The sequence below is a fragment of the Phocoena phocoena genome, chromosome 6 (genome assembly GCF_963924675.1).
Source record: "Phocoena phocoena chromosome 6, mPhoPho1.1, whole genome shotgun sequence".
NCBI lineage: Eukaryota > Metazoa > Chordata > Mammalia > Artiodactyla > Phocoenidae > Phocoena > Phocoena phocoena.
This window is the reverse complement of record NC_089224.1, coordinates 68,040,040-68,067,658: the sequence shown is the minus strand read 5'-3', so window position 1 is coordinate 68,067,658 and position 27,619 is coordinate 68,040,040. Positions and strand designations below refer to the sequence as shown.

General features: G+C 37.0%; 1 protein-coding gene across 1 annotated transcript in view; it reads right to left on the bottom strand.

Moving 5' to 3' along the window:
- Nucleotides 1-27,619, bottom strand: part of C6H9orf85 (chromosome 6 C9orf85 homolog) — a 57,770-nt gene that overhangs the window by 22,122 nt on the left and 8,029 nt on the right. The window contains exon 2 of the mRNA XM_065879638.1: nucleotides 7,470-7,576. Coding sequence (XP_065735710.1) covers nucleotides 7,470-7,576 — 107 coding nt within the window. The remainder of the gene's footprint in view (nucleotides 1-7,469; nucleotides 7,577-27,619) is intronic.

Sequence of the window (27,619 nt, the reverse complement as noted above, 5' to 3'; positions counted from 1 at the left end):
ATGAGTGGATAAACAAAATGTGATACATACACACACACACACACGCACACACACACACAATTATTATTCAGGTTTAAAATGGAAGGAAATTCTGTCACATGCTGCAGCACAAATGATTCTTGAAGACATCATGGTAAGTGAAATGAAAGTCAAAAAAAAGACATACACTGTATGATTGCATTTATATGAGGTATTTAAAGTAGTCAGATTCAAAACAACAGAAAGTAGAATGGTGTTTACCAAGAACTGAGGAAAGAAGAAGAGGGGAGTTGTTGTTAAATGGGTTATACAGCTTCAAACTTGCAAGATGAAAAAGCTCTGGAGATCTACTGCACATGTGATTATACATAACACTACCGAACTGTACACTTTTAAATGGCTGAGATGGCAAATTTTATGTTATGTGTTTTTCACCACCACAACAAAAATAGATAGATAGATAGATAGACAACTTAAAAAAAGAACACAGTTGGTCTATAAAAGATTATCTTTAAGGATTTAGTTTGGCTAATTAAAAAAAAAGCTTTTAGTAAAGATGGAGCAAACATCTGGTTAGAGAGGCAAGCAATAGGGTAGCATGACCTGTTGAGCAACACCTCACTTTCTCCCCAATAGTACTACGTTTTGTTTTCTCCCACAGTTTAGAAGACCACCCCCATCCATTCCCCCAGCACACTACAGTAAACATACAAAAGCAAAACTTCTGGGGGGACAAAGTTCCACTTAGCTTCCTGCTGCTGGAGACCCAACTCTTCCCCACAAGTGCACTTGAAACATACATGTGAAATAAGCCTTTTTTAAAACACTGTTTTATTCATCTGAGCCAAGGGAGTAGAGATGAGATAGAGGAGAATTTATTTAATGCAATGACGTGTGAAGAGATAAGGGTTGTACCAGGGCAGTCAGTGGAGATAAAAATTAAGAGGCAATACGTTTTAAAATTGTCAAGTAAGAAGTGCAATACCTGGGGACTTCCCTGGTGGCGCAGTGGTTAAGAATCTGCCTGCCAATGCAGGAGACATGGGTTCGACCCCTGGTCCAGGAAGATCCCACGTGCTGCAAAGCAACTAAGCCCGTACTCCACAACTACTGAGCCTGCGCTCTACAGCCCGCAGGCCACAACTACTGAGCACGCGGGCCACAACTACGGAAGCCCGCGTGCCTAGAGTCCATGCTCTGCAACAAGAAAAGTCACTGCAATGAGAAGCCCGCGCACCGCAACTGAGAATAGCCCCAGCTCGCTGCAACTAGATAAAGCCCGTGCGCAGCAATGAAGACCCAATGCAGCCAAAAATAAATAAATAAATTTAAAAAGTGAATACCTGGATGTGAGGACCAGGGGGAGTGACTTTGTCTAATGAAAAGCAAACATTGTTTTAGGCATAAAGCACCCACAAGTCATGAAACTGGCCAGACATCCCTAGAGCAATGTGGTTCCAAGGCATGGTACACCAGTTCTTCTCCTCTTCACTTGAAATATGTTTCAGATGAAATCTACTTTCAATCAACATTCTTCCTTTGGCATTTAAGGTCTTCTCTCCATTCAGGGCAGCTCCATTTTGGTCTGTAGCATTCAGTGGACTCCTGGGTAACCTTTTGTTTTATTCAAAAACTCTACAGCTGCAAAGTTTGAAAACCACTGAACCAAATACGTATGACATTTCAGTGGCTTGACCCTGTGGGTGTCCACCTATTTTGTATGCAACACGGTTCCTCAACCATGACACCACTGCCAGGTCAGGCAGCTATAGCTTCGTTGTAAGGGCTGTCCTGGGCACTGTGGAATGTTTAGCCTACACTTGGGCCTCTACCTACTAGATGCCAGTAGCATCCCTCCCAAATTCTCTAGTCATGACAATCAAAAAGTCTCCAGACACTGCCAAATATCCCCTGGGAGGCAAAATCCTCCCCTCCCAGACTCTAATCTGTTTGTGGTCTGTTGCTATTTTCTACTAGCTTCTCCTTTCTCTGCTAATGGTTATGTTAAACATGAGCTAACACTATATTATTGGTGATTTCTTTTTAATGGGTAGGAAGAGAAAACAAACAGGCTAGAGACTCTAACAGATATGTGGGTATTTGCCTACCACATTTCAAAATTGACAGGAGAAAAATGTTGCTTGGTTACCTGAAACACAAGGCATATGAAGTTTCTATGCCTTAGGCATTTCAGGACCTAAAAGTAAAGTAAAATTTGTCTAGATACAGGCATTTCAAAAAAACAAAAAAAAAAGCAGGACTATATATACTACTCAGCAGTAGGAAACTTCCATAAACAAGATAGGTGACTTATAAAAATTAATATAGTATTAGGCTCAGGTGAAGAGGGAAAAAGGACTTTTTGAATGAATAATAAAACACTGAAATCACTGTGGGAAAGTGGAAAAACAGAGCTTTGCAATAAGACAATTTGCATCTGAATCTTAACTCCATTTGCTTTACTTTCTTATCTTGGTAAGACATTTAATCCCTCTGAGCCCAGAATAAAAAGAAAGAAAGAAAGAAAAGAGCCCATTTCATTTCCTTACATTGCTTGAGGAAGGGGACAGTCTTTTAACGATCTGTATTTCTAGTACCCAGAAAATAATATAAATGTCTATATAAATGAGTTTTAAGTGAAAAATATCAAGATTCCTTTCTTCTTTTAAGAGTTATACAAATGACTTTATATTTTTAAGATTTCTTGCTTTTCCAATAATTTTCAGCTCCACACCTAAAATTATTTACAGTGTTCATGAATGGCTTGTGATTGACCAGGAATGGTAACGAATGCTTTTAATTTTTTTTTTTTTTTCCTTTTTTGCGGTACGTGGGCCTCTCACTGCTGTGGCCTCTCCCGTTGCGGAGCACAGGCTCCGGACGTGCAGGCCCAGCGGCCATGGCTCACGGGCCCAGCCGCTCCGCGGCACGTGGGATCCTCCCGGACCGGGGCACGAACCCGTGTCCCCCGCATCGGCAGGCGGACTCTCAACCACTGCGCCACCAGGGAAGCCCCCGAATGCTTTTAATTTATCTTTGGTTTTTTTTTTTTTCCCCCAAAAAGTCAAAAACAAGACACTTGACAGAAACTAACACACCATTGTAAAGCAATTATACTCCAATAAAGATGTTAAAAACAAGGCACTTGAAAAATGAGGGGTTTCGGGGGGTTTTTTTGGCCTCACTGCGTGACTTGCAGTTCCCCAACCAGGGACCGAACCCCACCCTTCACAGTGAAAGCGCTGAAAGTGCGGAGTCCTAACCACTGGACCACCAGGTAATTCCCCTTGAAAAATGAGGTTTTATACAAAAAGATTTAGACTCGTCCTGAACCACAATTCTACATCTAGCAGTAATCTTAATAATGATTATACCATTCAGCGGTCAAGGGAGATGTCTGTCATAGCACCACAACAGCCCTCCACCAGGGAGTAGCGATTTCTTGCCTTCAAATAAAAAAACACGAGCCAAAATGATGGGGAAATCCTGGTACAACTACGCTGACCTCTGATTAAGTGACAGTGGAAAATAAGGATGGCAGCTCATCTTAGCACTTTTACAGAGATGAGAAGCTGTAAAAAAAAAACTAAGCATTATGTTTATGAGCCTTTCATTTTATTTCTATAAAGACCTACAGCTTTGCACACTCAATGACATTTAAATTATCTGATCATATCAAAGGGTAGCATCATATCAGAATCTCATTGTTCACACATCACTAATACGTGACATGCATTTTATCCCCTTCCCCTCACAGCCATCATCCCATCCCTCTCTAGCAAAAACAGTTTTCAACTCTTCCCTCTTTCAGCTTAAGTTAGGACATCTATTCTTTTCTTAAAAGTCTCTGGGAATGGTCCACGGTTGTTTTCAGTTATTGGGAGAAATTGTCATAAAGAACATGCTTATAAAAGTCCTGTAGCACATAACCTTACTGAAGGAAAAAGAGAAACATGAAAATATTTTCTGCCACTTACAAACACCGTACAATTTTTGCTTCCCATGGTTGAATGAAGACGTTTGAATAGTTTAGATGTCAACCTCTGTTTCTTGGATCTAACTGTTTGGTATCAGATCCCATGGACAATGGAAATTTGCTAGATGTGTGTGGTTTTTGGTGATTCACACGCCAAACAAATGGGAGAAAAGGCATTAATTTTCCCAATATTCAGAATATTATCTCATTCCAAAAGAAATGTCACTTATAAACAGTACCTCCTCCTCCATTTTATGTTCTGCTGAACTTTTCTTTATGTACATCATTTGGTTACATAATTTGTGGCATGAGACAGACAAATGAAACAATGCTCAGCATTTTAACCAAAAGTAATATTCAGGGTGCTGGAAAACGAATCTACACAAAAGACACATCTAGTGTCAAAGTAAACTACTTATACAAATCCTAACAAAGGACAAATTTAATTTATAAGTGATTAGCTTGAACAAAACATTTAAAATTTCAAAACAAGTTACGCTACTTTAAGCACTGTTCATCAATGGATTTAAAAACCTTATAGTATTGGTCAAGTTTTGATATGCAGAGACAGCAAAGTGTACATAGGTGATTTATGCTTTCTATAACACTCAATCTTGGTTTGGAGTTTGAAAGCTAGGCTTTCTAAAATGCCTAATGTAATCTAAAATTCTAACGTAGCCTGAAATTCATGATATTCTAGGCCAGGCAAGTTGACCTCCTAAATAACGTGTTCAGGCTTGTTTTAACTAGTAGTTTCTTAGTCTCTCATAAGCTACCATTTTTGTATTAGCTTGGGCTTCTTTATTACTAGAGATCTTCCTTTAGGCTTTAACGTCGTTACCTGTACTTCGGTATTTGTATAATATATTTCCTTCATTTTGCATTCAGTGGGAGCTATTCTATGGCTAACCTCATCTGCTTCAGGGTGATATAGAATAGCAGCTCCTGAGGTCCTCTTCTAGCTCTCATTTCGAAGACCTCTGAGTCACATACTACCGGGTATTGGCAACATCACCATGAGCTTCCCTGACTCCAAGGACTTCAATGACTCCAAGACAGGACAGAGTTGCTGACCTTTGGGTCCGTGTGTCCACATTCAACCATTCTTAGGTTGTTGTGTTACAAGTTTTCTGGAACTAAACATAAGATTTGTTACTGTTTCCTTTTGTTTTTAATGGAGTCTTTCTATCTGAATAAAATATCTGTTCTTCTAGGAATTATAGTATACACGTTCTTCTGGAGCCATAAAAATATTAAGGCCATAAGTAATACACAAAAAGAATAAAAATTCAAGAGCTGTCTAAAATAACTAAGTTCAGAAATTCTATGGCATGGGACTTCCCTGGCGGTCCAGTGGTTAAGACTTTGCCTTCCAACGTGGGGGGTGTGGGTTTGATCCCTGGTTGGGGAGCTAAGATCCCACACGCTTTGGGGCCAAAAAACCAAAACATAAAGCAGAAGCAACATTGTAACAAATTCAATAAAAACTTTAAAAAAAAAAGAAATTCTATAGCAAATCACAGCATCTGGAAAATGTATAATAATTGATATGATCTTTTATATACTGGCACATTCAATGAAGATAAACATAAAGGATGCAGCACAAATTAAAGATAAGAGATTAAAATGCAGATAATGGATAAGGCACAAATGTTTTTAAATTATTTCCTTTGTTATATCATGAATCTACTAAAACTCTACAGCTACATAAATATTTACTACCTATAAAAATTCTTTTAGGAACTAGCACTACCAAGAGAAAAATGGAGACTGGTGATGAAATCTCAAAATACCTTTATAAAAAGAAAGACCTGTTGAAAATACTCAAAAAACTACAAATCTTGTATTAGGCCTATTAACTAAAACTACACAGTTTATAGTGAATCAGCATCTAATTTCTGTGGTAGGAAACAGAGTTAATCCATTCATGGAAATCCAGCACTGAACAGTACAAACAGTTGCCAAATTTCCCTACTGCTAATTTGGGCCAATGAGCATAAAACTTTAAAATTTTCATTATAAGTGTTTTCTTTGGGGAGGAAATGCTAGAGAATACAAAGAAAAGACTGGAAGACAGGAGACAGAAACTTATATAGCTATTTAAAAGGGGGTCAGCTGTACCTGTAATAAATACTAAAAATTTGCTCTGAAAAAGCAATACAGAAATAAAAAGCTGAAGTTAGTCTATCTTTACTTGAGGTTTTTAACCTTTCAGCATTAAAAAGAAGCATCTTAAGCAAACTAAAATGCCCAAACATTCAAAGCTGTTAAAATTCTCAAATAAACAAATTACCCCATAGCTTGAGTTAAAGATCCACAAAAAAGCTGACATAATTTTTCAATAGAAATAAACAGCAAAGGTTATATCATATTCATTTATTATTATTGTTATTATTATTTTTTTTTTTTGTGGTACGCAGGCCTCTCACTGCTGTGGCCTCTCCCGTTGTGGAACACAGGCTCCAGACGCGCAGGCTCAGCGGCCATGGCTCAAGGGCCCAGCTGCTCCGTTGCATGTGGGATCTTCCCGGACCGGGGCACGAACCCGCATCCCCTGCATCGGCAGGCGGACTCTCAACCACTGCGCCACCAGGGAAGCCCCATATTTATTATTTAGACGGACGTCCAAACTTTAATTAAAATTTCCTCCCAAAAAGGGAGAGGGAATACATATAAGGAAGTTGCTACTACTGAATAGCTAAAAGTAAAATAAAGCAACAATGAACAAATGTATTCTAAATAGCTACTATATAGACTACCAAATTAAAACTCATAATTGTAAAAATAATATTGTACATATTAATGCTAATTTTTATATGTAAAATAATCAGTTTTCTCTTTTAGGCAGCAATTACCCTCCAATATGGCCCTTACTCAGCTGAGCCAAAGAATGTAAGGGAGCTGCACCAGCATGTACATAAAGCTGATTAAACAGAATGCCAAAATTACAGAGGAAGGGTAAAGGAGAGAGAGGTGAGAAACAGTCCAGTGTCTTTTCATGTAGACCCAAAACTTCAAAGGAATGAAATTATAAATTATCAATCTAGTGATTTATTTATGATACTCAATCTAAGGCATTTCAGTAATCTTCATGGGTCAAATTAAAAGGTCAGACCCTTTTTAAGACCCCCTTTGGTAAAAAATATTATTTAATTTAGTAAATTAAATAGTAAATATTATTATCTCATCAGTGGGAGATAGAATTTTGCAAAACAAACTTTCCCTTCTCTGCCTTAAGCCTAGTCTCATTTTATGAACGAGATGCTATAAAAATGGTGCATTATTTATTTAGGGGAGAATGGGGAGAGGGGAATGGTGAATCCACCCTTTCAATCTATTTGCCTTCACAAGCTAGGATTCAGCATGTAAGATGAAATTCTATTCTACAGGGAATGGAAATTTTTTTCTCTATTCACCTTAATATTTATCTGGACACGATTTTGAAAATCAGGGAATGAAGTTATATACTATGATACTGATAGTACTGGTGAGGTAATTAAGAAACTTAACTTACCATTTTTTAGGCTTTGATAAGGGTTTGTACTTGCTGTATTTTACACGCCACTCAAGAACTTCTTTACAACGCTGACATACTCCATCATGAAGTTTTGCATTAATTTTCTTAAAAAGAAACAGAAAAATAAATTGAGAATTTCACTTGTGAGCCAGCATTACAAACCCCAAAAGGTACATGAGAAATTTAAGGTTTTTTTAATTTTAATTTTATTTATTTATTTTTATAAATTTATGTACTTTTGGCCGCGTTGGATCTTCGTTGCTGCGCGGCCTTTCTCTAGTTGCAGTGAATGGGGGCCACTCCTTGTTGTGGTGCACGGGCTTCTCATTGCGGTGGCTACTCTTGTTGCAGAGCACGGGCTTTAGGCGTGTGGGTTTCAGCAGCTGTGGCACGCGGGCTCAGTAGTTGCAGCTCACGGGCTCTAGAGCACAGCCTCAGTAGTTGTGGCACGTGGGCTTAGTTGCTTCATGGCATGTGGGATCTTCCCAGACCAAGGCTCAAACCCATGTCCCCTGCATTGGCAGGCGGATTCTTAACCACTGCACCACTAGAGAAGGCCTAAGTGTTTTTCTAAATAGCAACCTAACTTCAACCTGGGTTAACATTTTATGGTATACTATGTATTTTTATGTACATTATCAATTTGGCTCTTTACAAAGGCAAAGATCCTTAACTGCCTGTAGCTCAGAATCATCTAGGGAGCTTTTTAATTTCCTGGAAGGAGTATTTTAAGCACATCCCCATTGATTCTGATGCATATTTATTTTACAACTCAAACTGTATAGTTAAGATATATGCATTTTACTGTATGTACGTTATATCTCAAAAAAAGGTAGTAATAAAAAAGAAAGTCTAATTCATATTTTAAGACTACTGTTTTGACAATTCAAATCTTACCACTGAGAAATGAGAAATTAAACTGAGAAATTAGACAGTCCTGAAGTGTCAGTCTGCAGGGGACAGCAGAGACTAAGAAACTTGAGAAAGGAGAGCCAGGGAGAAGCAGCTGGAAGCAAGAAGGTATTTATTCAATTTAAACCTTTTGTATTCTCATGTAAAGATGTCTTAGAAAAGTTACCTTGCTAACCTGGTTTCTTCAAAACAGAAAATAAATATGTGCATGTGACTGTGGTAGAAAAGGGGCTTTATGAAGAAAATAAACATTTTTATTATAATATTAGTCTCAAAATGTGTTGGGAAATGAGGAAGGGAAATTTTTAAATGTGTCATGTGTTCTCACAACCGCTTTATATTTTATAACACATTTATTTGACTCAGGACCTAGACTATATATTTTCACTAAGCACTCTGGGAATTCTCTAACTTACTTTGTTTGTGGAAGCCTGGTCTTTGCCTATTGTTGGAATAATGAAGAAAGGACATTTTAAGTTCGCTTCCTTTGTTTCCTTTTTTAATTTCTCAAAAGGAGAAAAAGAAAGCATCCCAAAAGATGCAGATTCTTTGGAAGGTTATTTGATACTGAGTTAAAATCACAATATTTAGAAATCATCTGAAAGAAAACAAAACTTCTAAACAGCATTTGATATTCTTTAAAGTTCTAAACAAGAAGGTAAAATAATGACAAAATGTTTATTCAAAGAGATATTTCGAGGGTATTTTCAAAAACCATAAATTAAGCTGTGAATACATTATGTGTGAATTTAACGCTGTGGTGAAAAACATATTCTATTACTTATGAATTGTGTGTGGGGATTCTTTTCTTCCTGACCTAGAAGGAGAGTCCCTGGGAAGATAAATTCTGCATGCCACTATATTCCCTCTTTTCTGTGGTCCACTGACTGTTGCCAGAAAGAAGGAAATCTGTGCCTAACACCAAACTCCTCTTCTTATCAACCTTGGCACTTAGTTATTGCATACAGGGCTTGCTAAGAAATATCCAGAACTAAAGTTCACATTTCATCTTTGATTCTCACTGCCCTCTGTTGCCTAGAATATCTTACCGAAAGCATTGCTTATATCTTCCTAACTCTAACAATAATAGAAACAAATTAATGACTTGATCTATGATTATAATATGAATGGGATATAAACTTTCAAATTAGAATGTTCTTAGAATGCACACCATTTTGTTACCTGCAATTTTATTATATACAACACACGCTACTTGTTAACTAGGAAGGATTATTTGGTTTTTTGCTTGTTTCTGTTCCAATTTCCGACCATTTCATCTTGATTTACAAAGCTGTGCATAGTTTGGAAACTGGTTTCTTTAGGGTGGATCGAGAGTAGAACAAAACAGGTCTCTGTGGGAACTTGTCCTGTATGTGATGTGTGAAGCAGTGTAAATGGAGACGTTGTACAGCATCCACATGACCAGCAGGCACTACTACAAAATTAAACTTGATTTTCATGTGTTAAGAAATGAATGAGAAAATAAATGAATGAATGAGAATGAACAGTACTTTCACTTAAAAATAATTGCAGAAAGAAAACTGTGTACCTTGTTTTACTGTCTTTTGGCAAACTAGAAAAAGTGAATTCCAGACAACTGAGCAAAGAAAGCCAAATCCTAGTTCTAGGAATCACTCTGCCTGGAGCAAAGGAGATGGCAATCTTACCTTACACCTATGTTTACAACCAACCCTGTTTTGGCAGTTAATTTTAGCATGTCCCCTCATGGTAGAAGATAATAGGTTATTTAAGGTTAAGATTTAAGCATGTTCAAATATAAAATCAAAACTTAGTTTTATAAGTACAAAAGCCTTTAAAGATCATTTAGTTTAACAAGCTACTATCCAGATATCTAAAGGAAAAAAATCATCAGTGGAAGATTCCACTGGACTTAAGAATCTTAGCTAAAAAAAGAAAACCTTCTTTATCAATGAATCCTTCTTTTAAAAATTAGAATAGACTTAAGATGTATCAGAAGACACTCCTACTTCACAGACACATAGTCTTAAAAACTGTCTAAGCCATTATTAATTCATACAACACATTTTATAGTAAGTGCTGTTATCCCTGTTAAACGTTGTTATCCCACAATGCATCAGTGGTAAAATAATACAGCAATCCCCAAAAGAAAACTGGGTGATGACTACAACCCCAAGAAGGCAGCAAGAGCAAATTGTAAATATAACATCTGTATCAATATGCTGATGCTGAAAAATATTTTATAAAATATAAAGTATCATTTAACAGAAGGAAGGCACTACTGTGTTGGGGGGCAAGAATCTGAATAACATTCAAGAGCAACTAATATAATCTTTCATTAGGATTTTCTGTACATCAAAATTCTTTCAGAAATGCTAAAGGTAAAACAATGGCATATTTTACTTCCCTTCATTAATGGAAAAAAAAAATCAAATTCTCAAGAAAAATGCCAATTCTAATGGCAGCTTAATTTCCATGGAATGGAATGGAATGGCCTTGTTCTCTCCCCTGCCTTACACCAAAATAAGGTATTTGCTGCCAATATAGCTACAACAGTGTTATTTCAGAAAATAGGAATTTTATATTTTAACTATATTTAAAAGTATATATTTTAAAATTTTCTAGTAACACTCCTTTATTCTAAATTTGGTTAGAGGATAAAGGATCTCTGAATTTAGGAGTAAGATATTATATGACTAATAATAATAATGTGAAAATCTGTATTTTAGGTTGTGACTTTCAAATCATAAACTGTATTATTTTAAATCCTTTTAATATGGCTAGAAGATTGTTGGGCATAAAGTATCTTATAAAATAAATACAACCAAAAATAGATGAGGGAGTCAGATTGAGGGAATAATGAGAGTTGGTAGCGAAAATTACAAAGCAGTCAGGAGTACAGCTGGGAAGTGCACTTGCTAGAAAATCGGCCACAAGTGAGATGTGAGTTTTCTAGCAGTCAAAAAAACATGAGCTCTGCTCACCTACCTGATTCAATGTCTGTAACATGCCAAAAATCCAGTTTCTCAGAAGCAGCACAACTATTCTTGTCATTGAAACCCGAAGTTTCATTTTCCCAAAAAGGACACCATATAATACAGTAAACAATGCTCTCAAAAACATCCTTACAGGGCTTCCCTGGTGGCGCAGTGGTTGAGAGTCCGCCTGCCAATGCAGGGGACGCGGGTTTGTGCCCCGGTCCGGGAAGATCCCACATGCCGCGGAGCTGCTGGGCCCGTGAGCCATGGCCGCTGAGCCTGCGCGTCTGGAGCCTGTGCTCCGCGACGGGAGAGGCCACAACAGTGAGAGGCCCGCGTACCACAAAAAAAAAAAAAAAAAAAAATCCTTACAATTCAAAGTATTTCACAGAGCTGTTTTCTACCCTAGTTCTCAAAGTAGGCAGGTGTTATAGCATGCCAAACACAATGTAGTAAAAAAGTTATTTTCGGGTGTGCAAAGTAGATACAGAGGCCTGATATTCATAAGATCTATAGAAATGCACTGCAAATCATAAGGCCATCTTCAATAAATACTTTCTCCCAAATGAGTTCTAAAAACATTCACCTCTATTACGAAAAATTCAAACATGCAGAAAAAAGTTAAAACAATAATACTAACAGATAGCCATATACACTATCTAGAGACAACTGTTAACATTTTATGTGTGTGTACACTTAAAATAAGTTGCAAACATGGAGACACTTCACCTGTCAATCACACATATCCTGGAAATAGACTTTCTCCTACTTAACCACAATACCATTACCACACCTCAGAAAAATGAAAAATAATTCTCTAATATCATTGAATGTAGCCCGTCTACACTGAAATGTCCTCAACTGCTCCCCTGCCCCCCCAAATCAGTATTCAAGTTCAGTTTGTTATCTCTCTTTTGATCTAGAAGGGTGTTCCTCTTTTACCCTCTATTACACTGATTTTTTTTCAATTATTTTTTTAAAAATTTTTATTGGAGTATTGTTGATTTACAATGTTGTGTTAATTTCAGGTATACAGCAAAGTGAATCAGTTATACATATATACTGATGTTTTTGAAAATACCCGGCAAGTTGTCTTTGAGAATATTCCACATTCTGTATTTGTAAGATTGTTTTCTCTTGGTGTAATTTAACTCATTGCTTTATGTCCTATAGTTCTGCAAGGTGGAAGTTAGGTTTAAAGCCTTGATTAGATCCAGGTTTAAGATTTTTTTGACAAGAATAGTTCATTTGTGCTGCTGCTATGTACTCCATATTACTCCAAGTCAGGAGGCACAAGATGTCCAGTTCTCACCTAGTCAATGATGAGAAATTTGACTGATCACTTGGTTAAGGTAGTGACTGTCCAGATCTCTTCAAATTACAAAGATTAGCAATAATGTATAGGGGTCATGTCAATATGCTGTTCCACAATAACATTTCGCTTCATGGTTTTAGCATCCATTCAAGGTTCTTTGTATGAATCAATCATTTTAAATGCTAACTCTATCATTCTTTCTACATTAATTAATTTTTTTTAAAAAAGGTTGACAGCTTAAGTCAGTTTTGAGGTATAATACATATAGAGTAAAATTCACCCAATTTAGGTGTATAGTTCCATGAATCTGACAATCAAAATATAGAACATTTCCATCCTTCTAAAAAGTTCCCTCATGCCCCTTTGTTGTCAACCCCCAGACAACACTAATTTTCAGTCTGCTCCTATAGTGTTGCCTTTTCCAGAATGTCATATAAATGAAATGATCAAGTATATAACTATTTGAGGAGCTCATTCCTTTTTATTGGTGAATAGTATTCCATTGCATAGATGTGCTATAATGTTTATTCATTCACCATTTGAAGGACATTTTTTTTTTTTTGCGGAACGCGGGCCTCTCACTGCTGTGGCCTCTCCCGTTGCGGAGCACAGGCTCCTGACACGCAGGCTCAGTGGCCATGGCTCACGGGCCCAGCCGCTCCGCGATATGTGGGATCTTCCCGGTCTGGGGCACGAACCCGTGTCCCCTGCATCGGCAGGCGGACTCTCAACCACTGCGCCACCAGGGAAGCCCTTGAAGGACATTTTGAGTTGCTTCTAGTTTGGGGTGCTAATGAATATTTACATACAAATTTCTGTGTGGAAATGTTTTTATTTCTCTTGATTTACTATCTAAGAATGGTATTGTTGGGTTGTATGATAATTTTATGCTTAACTTTGTAAGAAACTAACAATTTTTCAAAGTGGCTATACCATTTTGCATTTCCACTAGCCATGCATGAAGATCCAGTTTTTCCACAACCTTTCCAGTGCTTGAAATTGTAAATATTTTTTTATTTTAGCCATTTGAATAGGTGGATAGAATTATCTATTTATGCTTTTAATTTGCATCTCCTTAATAACTGATAATGTTGAATGTCTTTTCATGCACTTACACGCTATCATGTATTTTCTTTAGTGAAGTGTCTGTTCAAATCTTTTGCCGTTTTTTTTCTTTTAATTGTACTGTTTTGTTTGTTTTCTCATTATTTTGATGTGAGGTTCTGTATATATTCTAGATACCTGGCCTTTACTGATACATACTTTGCGAATATACACGCGCAGGCTCAGCAGCCATGGCTCACGGGCCCAGCCGCTCTGCGGCATGTGGGATCTTCCCGGACCAGGGCACTAACCCGTGTCCCCTGCATCGGCAGGTGGACTCTCAATCACTGCACCACCAGGGAAGCCCCCAATCTGTGCTTTTATTTTCATTATCTTAACAGCGTTTTTCTAAGATAAAATGTTTTAAATTTCAAAGAACAATGTTTCGATTTTTTCTTTTACGGACCATGCTTTTAGTGTCAAATCTAAGAAGTCTTTGAAGAATCATGATTTTTACCTACGTTTTCTTCTGGAAGTTCAGTAATTTTAGGCCTTACAGTTAGTCTATGATCTATTTTGAGCTCATTTTTGTACATGGTGCAAAATACTGGTAGGGGGTTCTTTTTAAATTATCTATGGGCGGGACTTCCTGGTGGTGCAGTGGTTAAGAATACGCCTGCCAATGCAGGGACCATAGGCTCAATCCCTGGTCCAGGAAAATCCCACATGCCGCAGAGCAACTAAGCCTGTGCGCCACAACTACTAAGCCTGTGCTCTGGAGCCCGCTAGCCACAACTACTGAAGCCCGTGCACCTAGAGCCCATGCTCCGCAACAAGAGAAGCCACCGCAATGAGAAGCCCGCACACTGCAAAGAAGAGTAGCCCCCTTAACTAGAGAAAGCCCGTGCGCAGCAATGAAGACCCAATGCAGCCAAAAATAAGTAAATAAATAAATAAATTTATAAATTATCTATGGGCATCCAAGTTCTAGCATCACTGAATTGTGTTTGTATCTTTGTCAAAAGTTAAGTATGTGTGAGTCTATTTTGGACTCAATATTCCATCACATTAATCTGTGTCTACTCTTTCTTCAGTATCACCCTGTCTTGATTACTGGAGCTTTAAGGTCTTGAAGTCAGTACTGTGTCTCCTCCAAATCTGTTCTCTTTCAAAATTGTTTTGGCTATTCTAGTTCCTCTGCTTTTCTGTATACATTTTAGGATCAATTTCTTAATTGTAATAAAAAAAAGCCTGCTGTGGACCTACTAGAGAATGGACTTGAGGATACGGGGAGGGGGAAGGGTAAGCTGGGACAAAGTGAGAGAGTGGCATGGACATATATATATTACGAAACATAAAATAGATAGATAGCTAGTGGGAAGCAGCCTCATAGCACAGGGAGATCAGCTCAGTGCTTTGGGGCCACCTAGAGGGGTGGGATAGGGAGGGTGGGAGGGAAGGAGATGCAAGATGGAAGAGATATGGGGACATATGTATATGTATAACTGATTCACTTTGTTATAAAGCAGAAACTGACATACCATTGTAAAGCAATTATACTATAATAAACATGTTAAAAAATTGTTTTAAAAAAAGCCTGCTATGATTGCAATTAGGATTACATTGAAACTATAAATAAATTTGAGGGAGAACTGACATCTTAACAATACTGACTATTCCAATCCATCACCATTGCATTCCTGGGATAAACCTCATTTGTCTGAGGTATATTATCCTTCTTATTGGTGAATACAATATGCTAATATTTCACTGAAGATTTTTGTGTTTATGTTCAATGAGGGATATTGGTCCATAGTTATTTGTTCATTTGTTTTTTTGTTGTTGTTGTTGTGTTTTGCGTTACGTGGGCCTCTCACTGCTGTGACCTCCCCCATTGCTGAGCACAGGCTCCGGACGCGCAGGCTCAGTGGCCACGGCTCACGGGCCCAGCCGCTCCGCTGCACATGGGATCTTCCCGGACCGGGGCACGAACCCGCGTCCTCTGCATCGGCAGGCGGACTCTCAACCACTGCGCCACCAGGGAAGCCCTGTTCATTTGTTTTAATAACGTCTCTGGTTTTGGTGTTTAGTTCAGCTGCTAGAGGATTCATATAAAAGGGTTAAAAGGACTTAAAATAGAAGTAAAGATTTTATATATCTTAGAAGAACACTAGAATATTAAAAGTCTTGTAGAATAAGCTCAAGTCCTTATTTTTAAACGTTTAGAAGTACATTTATACGTTAAAAGTGTGTTTTTGGTTACAAACCAAGAAAAAGTTTATCCTAACTAGATGGAGTTCAATTTCTTATAGCTAGCCTTTGGTTTATCATATTATATAACACTTCAGGAAATCAAATTTATCATTCAATAAATATGTACAGGGAAGGGGAAAAAACAGAGTTCAAGCTTCACATAGAAATCTCTTTTGTATTCTGTCCAGTAGTCTGTAAATTTTGTTCATCTCCTACCACCTCATTTGGTTTTACAACTAGTTCTTTCCTTTTAATGCTTTTTTTTTCCCACTGTGTATTAACAATGGTATACTATATTGTATAATTTTCTTATGACAAGAATTTATTACTTTTGTAAATGAAAAATAACTTTACTGATCAATTTTATAGATTTAAAACAATATGAGCACTTATATATAAATATTCACATTGTAGAAATTTTTATAAAAATACAGATAAAGAGAAAAAGACAAGTCTTATCACTCAGAGATTCTATACTTTCCAGCATTTCAAGCATATATATTTATAGAAATTTGCACTTTTTAATGTATGCATTGCTTTATAACTTATCAATTTTTTTCATAAGAGTATATACTTTAAAAACATGTTTTCATTGGCTGTATTATATTCTCTCAGAGTAATACTTTCATTTACTTAACCTATTCTCTGAGAGTTTGCTTGTTTCCAACTTCTGACTGAATACGTATATTTTTAAATGTACTATGTTATAAATATCAGAAAACTTTTAATGAACATGCAAATTCTCATTTACACAAAACAAGTTCTTATCTCATTTCAACAAAAGAGTAAAAATAACAGGAATTTTATCAGAAGTAAAAACTCATCGTAAAGAATAACTGTCCCTTTCTTAAATCAAGTACATAATTATTTGGACCTTAAAGCAAATGTTTCCTAATATTGTCTACAAAAATTTGCTTTGTTTTTTTATCCTGGCAGTTAAAAAGTTAAAAAGAATAGAAGACACTTTCCTTTTCAAAAAGGGAATTAAAAATCATTCTTGCTGGGAATTCCCTGGCGGTCCAGTGGTTAGGACTCGGATCTTTCACTGCCAAGGGCGCAGGTTCAATCCCTGGTCAAGGAACTAAGATCCCGCAAGCCTCTCAGGACAGCCCCACCCCCCCGCAAAAAAAAAAAGCATTCTTGCTATAATCAACAATATCACAATTACTATAGATAGAACACCACTATTACATGATCCAGAATATTAATACTGAGTTCTAGTCTCTTAAAACTTTCAAACGTACAAACTCTTTTTTAATGTAATAAGAAGTAATAGTCTGAATGTCTATTACTCTCAGAAATACCTTATTTGGATAAGTTACTGAGTCTTACTATTTTTATGTATTTTTTTATTTCACAAAATAAGCTAGTTATATAAATAGACCAGAAATACTTTTGAAGTGAGTTCTCCTAATAAAATTGGTTTTATTGTCATTTAAGGATAAATAGAAGACCAAAGTTACTATACACTTACTTCTTTTTAGGAAACTACATTGGTTTAATGTAGCTAATTAGAAATTAGCTCTCAACATTTATAAGCTAAATATTACCTTAGTGTTCTAAAATACTTGACATACATCAAATACATAAACATTTCAGTTACCAATATTTGATTTTTCACTATATAAAATTCTAATTAAAAGATACCTAAGGCATAAAATGAGGTATCTTTCTACTGTAAGTTAAAATAATTAATTTTACTCCCTGAAGTCTTGTCCATCTTCCTCTCATTCACTCTGTATTCATCTTAAGTCCTTAAAACACCAATACCAAGCAGAGGAAAGTGAAAATATATACTAGAAATACTCAAAATTCTCCTCCTGTTCAACATATTTACAATACTAGCTTTTCTAGTCACGAAATAATATTGGATTCCCTCTCCCACTTTTTTTTTTTACTGCTGAAATGTTTAACAAACGACATCTGCAAAAATAAACAATTGCATTTTCATCCAAAGACTGAATATAAAATGGGTTCTGATCATCCTAAACAGAGGACTATTCTCTCAAAAAGTGGGTAGAGCTATTGTCAGTTGCAATTATACAGAGAGGGTCTATGTACAAACTACCTACTGATTTATTTCAGCAGCCATGCAAACTACTCAGATTTTCACTGACAAGCTGAATGCAGACAGACACTTAAAAGAAGCCACACCTGCCTACAGGCAGAAACATGCTGTTGCAATATCTTCTGGCAGTAGCAAAACCTATTAAGAAAGCAATTTTTTTTCCAAAGTATATTTCACTCATTTACTTTTAAGGAAAAATTAAAATAAATTGGCGCTGCAAATTTTAACAAGCAAATATTTCTGAAGGATTCTAACAACCAAATCACTGCACTGATAAACCAATCACATCTTTAAAAGGTGTGGTCAGTTGGAACAAAGAGCACTCTGGTATGAAGATTTTTAATTCTCTCCATCTTGTTCTAAAAGGAACAGTTCAGGAGGACATGTTATGAATGTTAAAAAATACTTCCATAGAAAGACCCAAAATGCAACGCTAAGAACAAATTATAAGCAGAACATAGAATAATCTCCTGAGGACAAGAGAAATTTTGCCTTACAACAATTAAAACATTGGGAACTTAGTATTTTAAGATAATGTGCTTTCAATTATATTTAAGCCATCTTCATTATTAACTATGGGACGTTTTTAGTAAATAAATAACCCAAGAATAACTTCTCTAAGAGGAAATAGCATTATTGTCAGAGCAGTTTTACGGGAAGTAAGTTTTTTCTCCCTCAAAATTTTGCTGTAAATGGTCAAAATATCAATGATTTTAGCTAGGAATAATCTGTGTCGTTCCTGAAAAAAGACCCGCCTTACAATGTAGGATTGTACCCCAAACTCCATTTGCTCCTTCTTAAGATCCTTTGCTAATACTTCTTCCTCTGATTACCCCTTAAAATTATACATTCCTCAATATTTAGTCATCAACTCACTCACTCACCTGCCCACTCTCTCTCTGTCTTTGTCTCTCCTTCAACTTAGATGTCTACCAAGGAGGTGATACACTTTTCCTTAGAAAGTTGATTACTGTAGTTGAAACACCACTGGTTAGTGTGAGAAGAAATAATAACAATAATGGTAATGATAATAATGACATTTATATAGTATCATCTTAAAAATCAATATTCAGAGTTAATCATATCATTTCCTCATGCCTATCTTAGGGATAAATAGTATTATTCCTATTTTACAGATGAAGGAACAAATCCAGACAGGTTTAACAATCTGCCTACAATCACACAACTACAAAGTCATACAACCAGGGCTCAAGAGCATGCTGACTCCAAATTCCATATTTTGCCCCACCATTCCATACTGTCTCTCTTTTAGAAACTAAATCTCAGGGCTTCCCTGGTGGCACAGTGGTTAAGAATCTGCCTACCAATGCAGGGGACACGGGTTCAAACCCTGGTCCGGGAAGATCCCACATGCCACAAAGCAACTAAGCCCGTGTGCCACAACTACTGAGCCTGTGCTCTAGAGCCCATGAGCCACAACTACTGAACCCACGTGCCGCATCTACTGAAGCCCCCGCACTCTAGAGCCCGTGCTCCACAACAAGAGAAGCCAACATAATGAGAGGCCCGCGCACCGCAACAAAGAGTAGCCCCTGCTTGCCACAACTAGAGAAAGCCCGCGTGCAGCAACGAAGATCCATCACAGCCCAAAATAATAAATAAATAAATTTAAAAGAAAAAGAAACTAAATCTCAGTCTGATTTCTAGTTTCCCCATTGAAAGCATCATTACTTGGGAAGATACACTTTGATTTCCAATCGAGTAACTTAGAGAAATCTTTGAAACATACAGTGTTTGTGGAAACGTACAGTGTTGTCCAGAATAACCTCAGAACTGACAGGAAAACCTATGTTAGAGACATAGGTCAAGAGTCCAGAAGAGCTATTACTTAAGAAGCTTTTCCAAAGTTTAATATCAAAAGATATCACCCCTAAATGTAATTAATCCTAGATTCTCAGTCTGTATGTCTAAAGTCCCTTAATTCAGACATGGTTCACAGTGGTATTGCACTGTATAGAAACCATCTGTTTTCTACTCTGACTTTCTCATGGTCAGGAAAAATAGAATTTATAGAAATAGTTTATAGCCTTTATTCCTATTCCTGGAATTTAGGCCAAATCTAAACACTCTGAAAGCTGGGAAATTACTTCTTCACTCTTCCCTATGTTTTAACCCTGCCTTAGTTAAAAGGTCAAACGTCAGACCAAATCTCAATTAGCTATGGAATCTAAGATTAGGAACATGCTAGGAAATCTGGGTAATTTCCAGGTCAGTGATTCTCAACCTTTGTTTCTCCCTCTACTGTTCACAACCCCATGTTACTCTCATCATCAAATACAGAAAATAGTACAACTTAATTAACAGGAGAGTTAATGAGTATTTGGGGGAAGCACAGGGAAGAGAGGTCCTGATACATTCTTTTCCAACAGAGGATGTCTATCAAAACTAGAGGAGATAGAGCTAAATACATGTATTTCTAGCTTCTCGAGAAATCTTCTACTGTACTTATCATTTAACTCCCTGCTCGGTTGTTTACAGTTCTGGTCAATGTTCTTTTGCTTATGCAAGTCCTTGAGTGATTTCATATCTATGGGACATGTCTGTACTTTCTTTGATCAGGTGTCTAGACAAAAGCATGCTTAGGGAAAGGTTATTTATTTACACGGTTTATTATAAAACAGGTCTTTTTGGTTTTCACTATAAAAATAATAGCAAACTAAATAATTTTTATGTAAAAGACTGCTATCATAAATCTATAAACCACATGCCTAATCCTTTATAAAAATTCTCCCTGCTGCTATTCTTAGCCACATTCCTGTGGCTAGGGGCAGGCATAATTATCTTCATTTTGCAGATGAGAAACCTGAGGCTCAGAGAATTAAGAGATTTGCCTGAGGTCACACAATTAATCAGGACAGCAGAGGCAGAACCCATAAAAAGATGCCTTTTAGTTTAGGGCATTCTATTAAAGTTACAAGTAGAAAGTGTTCCCCTATAGCTTTCAAGGTTTTCTAAATAGTAAAGGAAAAAAGAAAAGCACAAAATTTTGCAGAGTAAAATTCTATGTTTTTGTCCTATGTTTTGACTCAAATTCTAACACTGGTATATTAATTGTTTTGCAAATAGGGCCAAACCTGCTGGCTTGTTCCTAAGGTAACTTAGCAGTATTATATGTTATTTGCTTAAAAGGCACAAAACAAAATTCGAAAGTTAGAAAAATTCATTTAAGAAAGAAAATATTACATTTGCTAAGCAATGTTCTAAAAGAGGAGGATTTAATTTTCTACCATGTTCTTCACAGATTTTCAACACACTGACACCTAAAAAATAAAGTGTAAACTAAAGTAGTGAGCTACATAGGCCAACTATGTACAATCCAATTGGAATGCCAAAAGCCCTACTCAAGCAGCAATTATGTAGTGTCATGAGGCTACACGTGTTTTTATAAGCACTCATTAAAAGTTAGTCACAATTTGAGATCCTGTCCAACCAGTATGGTATGCCCCAAGTTAGTGATCTTAAGAGACAAACTACTGACCAACCATTGTTTAGCATGTATTAAACAAAAAAGAATAATGATATTCATTTCCTTCTAATAGCATATTTTAGGAATTTATGGATTTAACTCTTCCAAGCATAATAATTGGCAATGTCCACAAACCAAATGATTTTATCTTTTAAAATAAATCAGCATTGTATGTCATTTCCTTGGGTACAGGTATACAAGGACAATTGCCATACTGAAGCTAGTTAATTTCTTCAAAGATAGTTGCCTTGTTCTGGTCACATTACTATATCATAAGAATAGCCTGTATATGCTGACAGTTGATTGAGGAGTCAAGTCACAAAAAATTAGGTTTGTGCCATGATTCGTTTAGTCTAGAGCGCAGTATTCACATGTGACTTACCTAACTTCAGTTGAGAGCATTTTCTCATTCTTAAAAAAGAAAGATATTTTTGATGACAAGAATATAAAAAAACTAAGGGATAAAATTAAGGTGTGTTCTGAAGTGAAGGATGCAAATCACCTGTAACAAAACACTACTACGTTTTATTTCCATAGTTTTTTTAAAATCTGAAGTTGTCCTATAGTTCTTATTTTATTCTCACATCAGCCCTGTGTGGAAGGAAGAAAGTAGTATTGTTATTTATTGTTATTCTAATTTGTAGAGAATTGATATAACTTACCCATGGTTACAGAGAGTGACTCAGTAGCCATACAGGAAGGAATCTGAAGAGTCTACTCCTGCTTTGCCCTGACTCCCAGTTTAGGACTCCTTCCAACAGTCAAATTATAAAATGTATCACAGGTTAGAAGTAAGTACACCATGTACCGTGACCATCTCTCTGCTGTCTACAGGAACAATTCGAAAAAAGTACAAGCTAGTGTGTACTCAGTACTATGCTAGGCATCGCAAGGATTCAGAAGATTTACAATATACAGTTCTTTCCTCACAGTGCTTCACATCTAGTTGAGACAAAAGTAATGGGCATGAAGGAAATCTGAATAGTAAGCAATAGTATTGTTAAGAGTTAAAACAGTGTTTAAAACGATAGATTAACTGTTAGCTTCTTCAAACTGGGCTTTTGGAAGGATTTGGATTGAGGGGTAGGGGAGTCACTGGAGATTCAAGGCTGACTGGTAGCCTCGCAGATTTAAAAACTGCAAGTCCCAACCCAATGGGACAAAGAGAGGGAGTTATCTATCTCTACTACTCAATGACAAATTTGCAAAGGTGTCACAGAATGGGGAAGACATCTTATGTTTTCAAAGACCGTTGTTAATCTTGTAAAATAAGTCCTTAAAAGGTTGCAGATCAAAGCCTAACGTGACACACGGGTTTAATTTAAAACAGCAGCAATTCATCTTCTTTCATACCTTCTTTGTACTTCTACCAGTCAAGTGTTAAAACCAGAAGTGGGATTTATCCACAAGTAGAAGCAGGAGAGACTATGTACAGATGGTCACACAGCCCATATTTTTCGGCCTTTCCTGAAGGTGTCAATAAAATTTCTAGTTTGCTCACTATTACTTCTTGTACACTGGTCTTAACTCCCCAGCTATACTACAACACCATGAAGGCCAGAACAAGGTCTTATTTTCATCTCCATATTGCTTAGCACAGGCACTAAATAATGGGCACTTAGACTTTAAAACTTTAATGATGGGGACTTCCTGGTGGCACAGTGGTTAAGAATCCACCTGCCAATGAAGGAGACACGAGTTCGAGTTCTTCTCCGGGAAGATCCCGCATGCCGCGGAGCAACTAAGCCCATGCGCCACAACTACTGAGCCTGCGCTCTAGGGCCCGCCAGCCACAGCTACTCAGCCGGCGTGCCGCAACTACTTAAGCCCACGCACCTAGAGCCTGTGCTCCGCAACAATAGAAGCCAACGCAATGAGATGCCCACGCACTGCAACAAAGATTAGCCCCTGCTTGCTGCAACCAGAGAAAGCTTGCGCGCAGCAATGAAGACCCAACACAGCCATAAATAAATAAATTTATATTAAATAATAATAATAATTGTAGGAAATGATTTAAAAAAAAAAGAAGAAGCCTTAGTAAAATTTGACTGATTTTTTCTTACTGGGTAGCAAAAAGTAGGCATTAATAAAGGTGTCTCTAGAGAATCCCTAAGATGAGTGTTAACTACCAAGATAAACCAGGATTTTTATTTAAATATACCAGGGAACAGCCAACGAAATCATCGTATGAGGGTCAAAGAACCATCCATGGATCGATAATAAGGAGTTTAAATTAGAGCAACAGCATCACATATGTAAAAGTAACCATAATATTCTTTCATATGGATGATAAATGACAACTTATCCCATATGACTATTCTAACTTTATTAAAAATTAGATCTAGCATTATGTCCTACAAGCATTCACGTTTACAGGAAACATGATATCATATCACTATAATGTCTTGTGATAAGGGCTAATGATGGTATATAGAACATTCACAAATACAAGTATATACTATGATGTCAAGTATATTATTCAATTTGATGGCTTCAGGGACATGAGTAATTTCAAAACAAACAAGTCAGCCACCTGGTAAGACAGGGCTGAGCATTTAATAATATATAAATCTTTACAGAACAACAAAGCATTTAAAATAATCCCTAATTTAGCTTGGTATTTCATATGCATGTTGTAAACGGCCTTCAAAACCAGGTGCAATTAATATAAAGCTACAACAGAATTCTAATGCTGATGGGCCATCACTGAAAATTATTATACATGTATACTTCTATCACCTACAAGAAGAAATACTTCTTTGTTAATAACATATAACTCTGCCAAAGCAAAAACAAAAAAGAAAATGTGTCATACAACTCCGTTCCGTAAGGACAATTTGAATAATTACATTAACTTTAGAATATAAATCTAACTATTCCAATTAGAAATGAACTTGATAAAATATCTAAGAAAATATGCACCATAAAGTTCTAAAAATGTATTTCAACCTCATAAGTAGATAAATTGGAAGACATTTAGGACTGAGGTTGAAATAATCAACTCCAAAGCTAAAGGAAAGTTCAAATTTACTCTTGATAGTTTTAGAAGTCAAAAATCCTACAGGGACCAAATCAATCACTTGGAAAATCAAATCACACCAATTTCTTTCATCCCAAAGAAGGATTATATCAAGTCGTGTTGTACATTTAAGCAGTTAAGATGATCCATCAGGATGCTTGCCTACATCCACTAATACTATTTCTGTAAAGAAAGGCTGGTCATCCAGGCACCTATAACTCTCTCTCCTTTGACTCCAAAAGCCGTGACTTTAAGGTTATTTAAAAATACTTCATATTCATCAAGATAATGGTTATTAGAGGAGAGAGTGGTGGTGAATAGGAGAGGTCAGTGACATTCTCTTGATCTGAGTTGACTGGGTTCAGTTTGTGAAACTTCATTGAACTCTATTATGATTTTTGCACTTTCTATATGTTGTATGTCATACTTCAACAAAAGTTTAATAAATGAAAATGCTCCATATTTACCTTTTTTCACTTTTTAGAGTAGTTACTAGTCTGAGATTCCTGAATGAAGGATTCATAACATACTCATCTTTTGCAAATGCTTGCTACATAACAATAAGACAGATGCTATGTCAATAAAGACAGATGAATTAACAGAGACCAACAATCAATTGTACAATGTCAATAAGAACTACTTGATTTGCATTCCTTCATTCCAGAGCACTGAACTGCTGCTACATTTTACGTAGTACACCATGAGTAGTTAAAAAAAAATGCTTGAGCCCCTCCCGCCAGAGGTAGATGGCATTTGTGTATGTACGCGTAAGAGAAAGAGAAAGAAGCCAAGACATATATACTAATAACTAATAAGACATGCACTGTATGTGTGGTGAGAGCAATAAATGCCACAGGGAAGGAGTGAGACATTCCAGTGGGATTAACCAGGAAGGGCATTACTGAGGGCGTAGTACAAGCATGATGAACGTCTTAGTAAGATGAAGGAATGGACCAGCATTTACAGAATACTTAACACTGCATGCCAGGTACCATGTGAGCATTTTCATAAACCTTACTGAACTTTCACAATATAGCTAAACCCACTAAGATCTTGATTAGGTAAGAAATTTATCTAAGATCACAGAGCCAGTACATACTAGAGAATTTGACCTAGACCTTTTCACTCCAAGATCAATGTCTTTCTACCATACCATGCTGCCACTGTCTTGAATAAGAGCTTGATATCTGTGGCCAAAAATCCAAATCTGAAATCTGACAAAAACTGACAAAAAAATTTTTTCCTACCCAATGAATGCACTTCAAAATATTTTTATTCTTCAAAATAACCAGATCAAAACCAAAACAAAACAGACCACATCTATGTATAGGAATGATGGCCTAAAGCGACAGTTTTGGAATTCTAATTCACAGCTTGAGATCAACCTATTCGACTATCCTTTTTGGTAAAAAGATCTCAGTCAACCATAGTCTTCTAACAAAAAGCCGACTACCAAAATAATGAGGTTATGAAAATTAAGATAATTTAACAGTTGACAGTCTTGCTGACAAACTGAAACACAGAATGTGAGAAAAGGCCAAGAATCAAGGGTAATTCTTACATTTTGGTTTGAGGAACTGGGTAAATAGTGGAGCTGTTTACAGAGTTGGGAAGCACAGGAGGAGGAAAAGGTTTGAAAGAGAAAAATTAAGAGTTCTTTCTTTGCCATGTTAAGCTTAAGAAACCTTTTTGATATTTAAGAATAGAGGTCAAGTAGGTAGTTAAATATACAACTTTGCAGCTTAGGAGAGAGGTTGGCCTGGACTTCCAGATTTGGAAGGTATCATCATAAAGGTGGTATTTAAAGTCATGGACTGAGCTGAATGAAAAAAATTATTTCAAGACAGTGCTGGAGAGGCAAATGCTGCTGATCAACTGAGTGAGATGAGTACTGAGCATTAACAAAGATTTGGCAACACAGAGATCGATGACCTTGACAAGGGTGCTTTTAGTGGAATGGTATGTACAAAAATTATTTAAACAGGGATAGAACAAAATGGGAGGTAAAGAAATGGGAGATCCAGGAGCTTTTCTATAAAGAAGGAAGAAGTACGGTGGGGCCAGAAAAGTACATGGGTTTTATCTAAGGAGGATTTTTTTTTAATTGAAATAACCCATTACAGATGGAAAGATTGATGATGCAACAGAACATGGACAATTGAGAAGTCTTAAGTCTTTAAGTCCTAAGGTAGGCAAGAAGAAATGAGCTCTAGGGTGCAAGGAAAGGGACCAGTCTTAGGCAGAGACAGGCACTTCATCCACTGTAACAGGAAGGAGAGTGTATGGGTGTAAGGCCAACTGGCCCGAGGCAGGGGAACACAATCAGATTCACAGGTTTCATCAGACCGAAATTCTCCGGACCACCCAGTTCCAGAAACTGCCCTGGAGACATTCCGGACCACCCAGTTCCAGGAACTGACCTGCGGACTTTGCACCCGGCCCAGTCTTCCCGCCTTTCGAGGGCTGGGACTAACGGTCCCCTAGGATACCCGAAAAGACCACCAAATAAGGAATACCCTGCGCCCTCCCAGATTCACCACACCCCTTTCCCTTCTTCCCCTATAAAATCTTGCCCAACCCTCGCCCGGGTGCGACTTCTCTGGCCCCTTTCTCTCGGACCAGTGAACCTCACCCGGGAGCGCTCCCTAATAAAAGCTCACTGGAAGCTTTCCTCTGTTTCGCGGTGCCGTTTGTTAAGATCCGACCTTACAATGGGTACAGATGCAGGTAGTTTGGTAGATATGATGGTGGATAGAAAGCTGGATCTAAGCAAGGTTAGGATTCTGTCAGGTAAGTACCACAGAAGGAAAGAAGGATAAGGGATTTGAAGCACATGCAAAAGAGCAGTTGTACTGATAGAACATGGTCTCCAAGCTAGATGAGGGAAAAAAGGACATGAATGAGGTGCAGTGGAAAGTGGAAAACTTAATGCACATGAGCACCCAGTGGAGTTAAAAAAAATTATTTGAGGAATAAGGAAGCCACGTAAGTAGACAGTGGGTTTTTTGGTTGTTCTTTTTGTTTGTTTCCTTGTTTTAAGTTTATAAGAGGAGCAGTTACCAGCAATGAGGTTTAACATTTGACCATGGGAA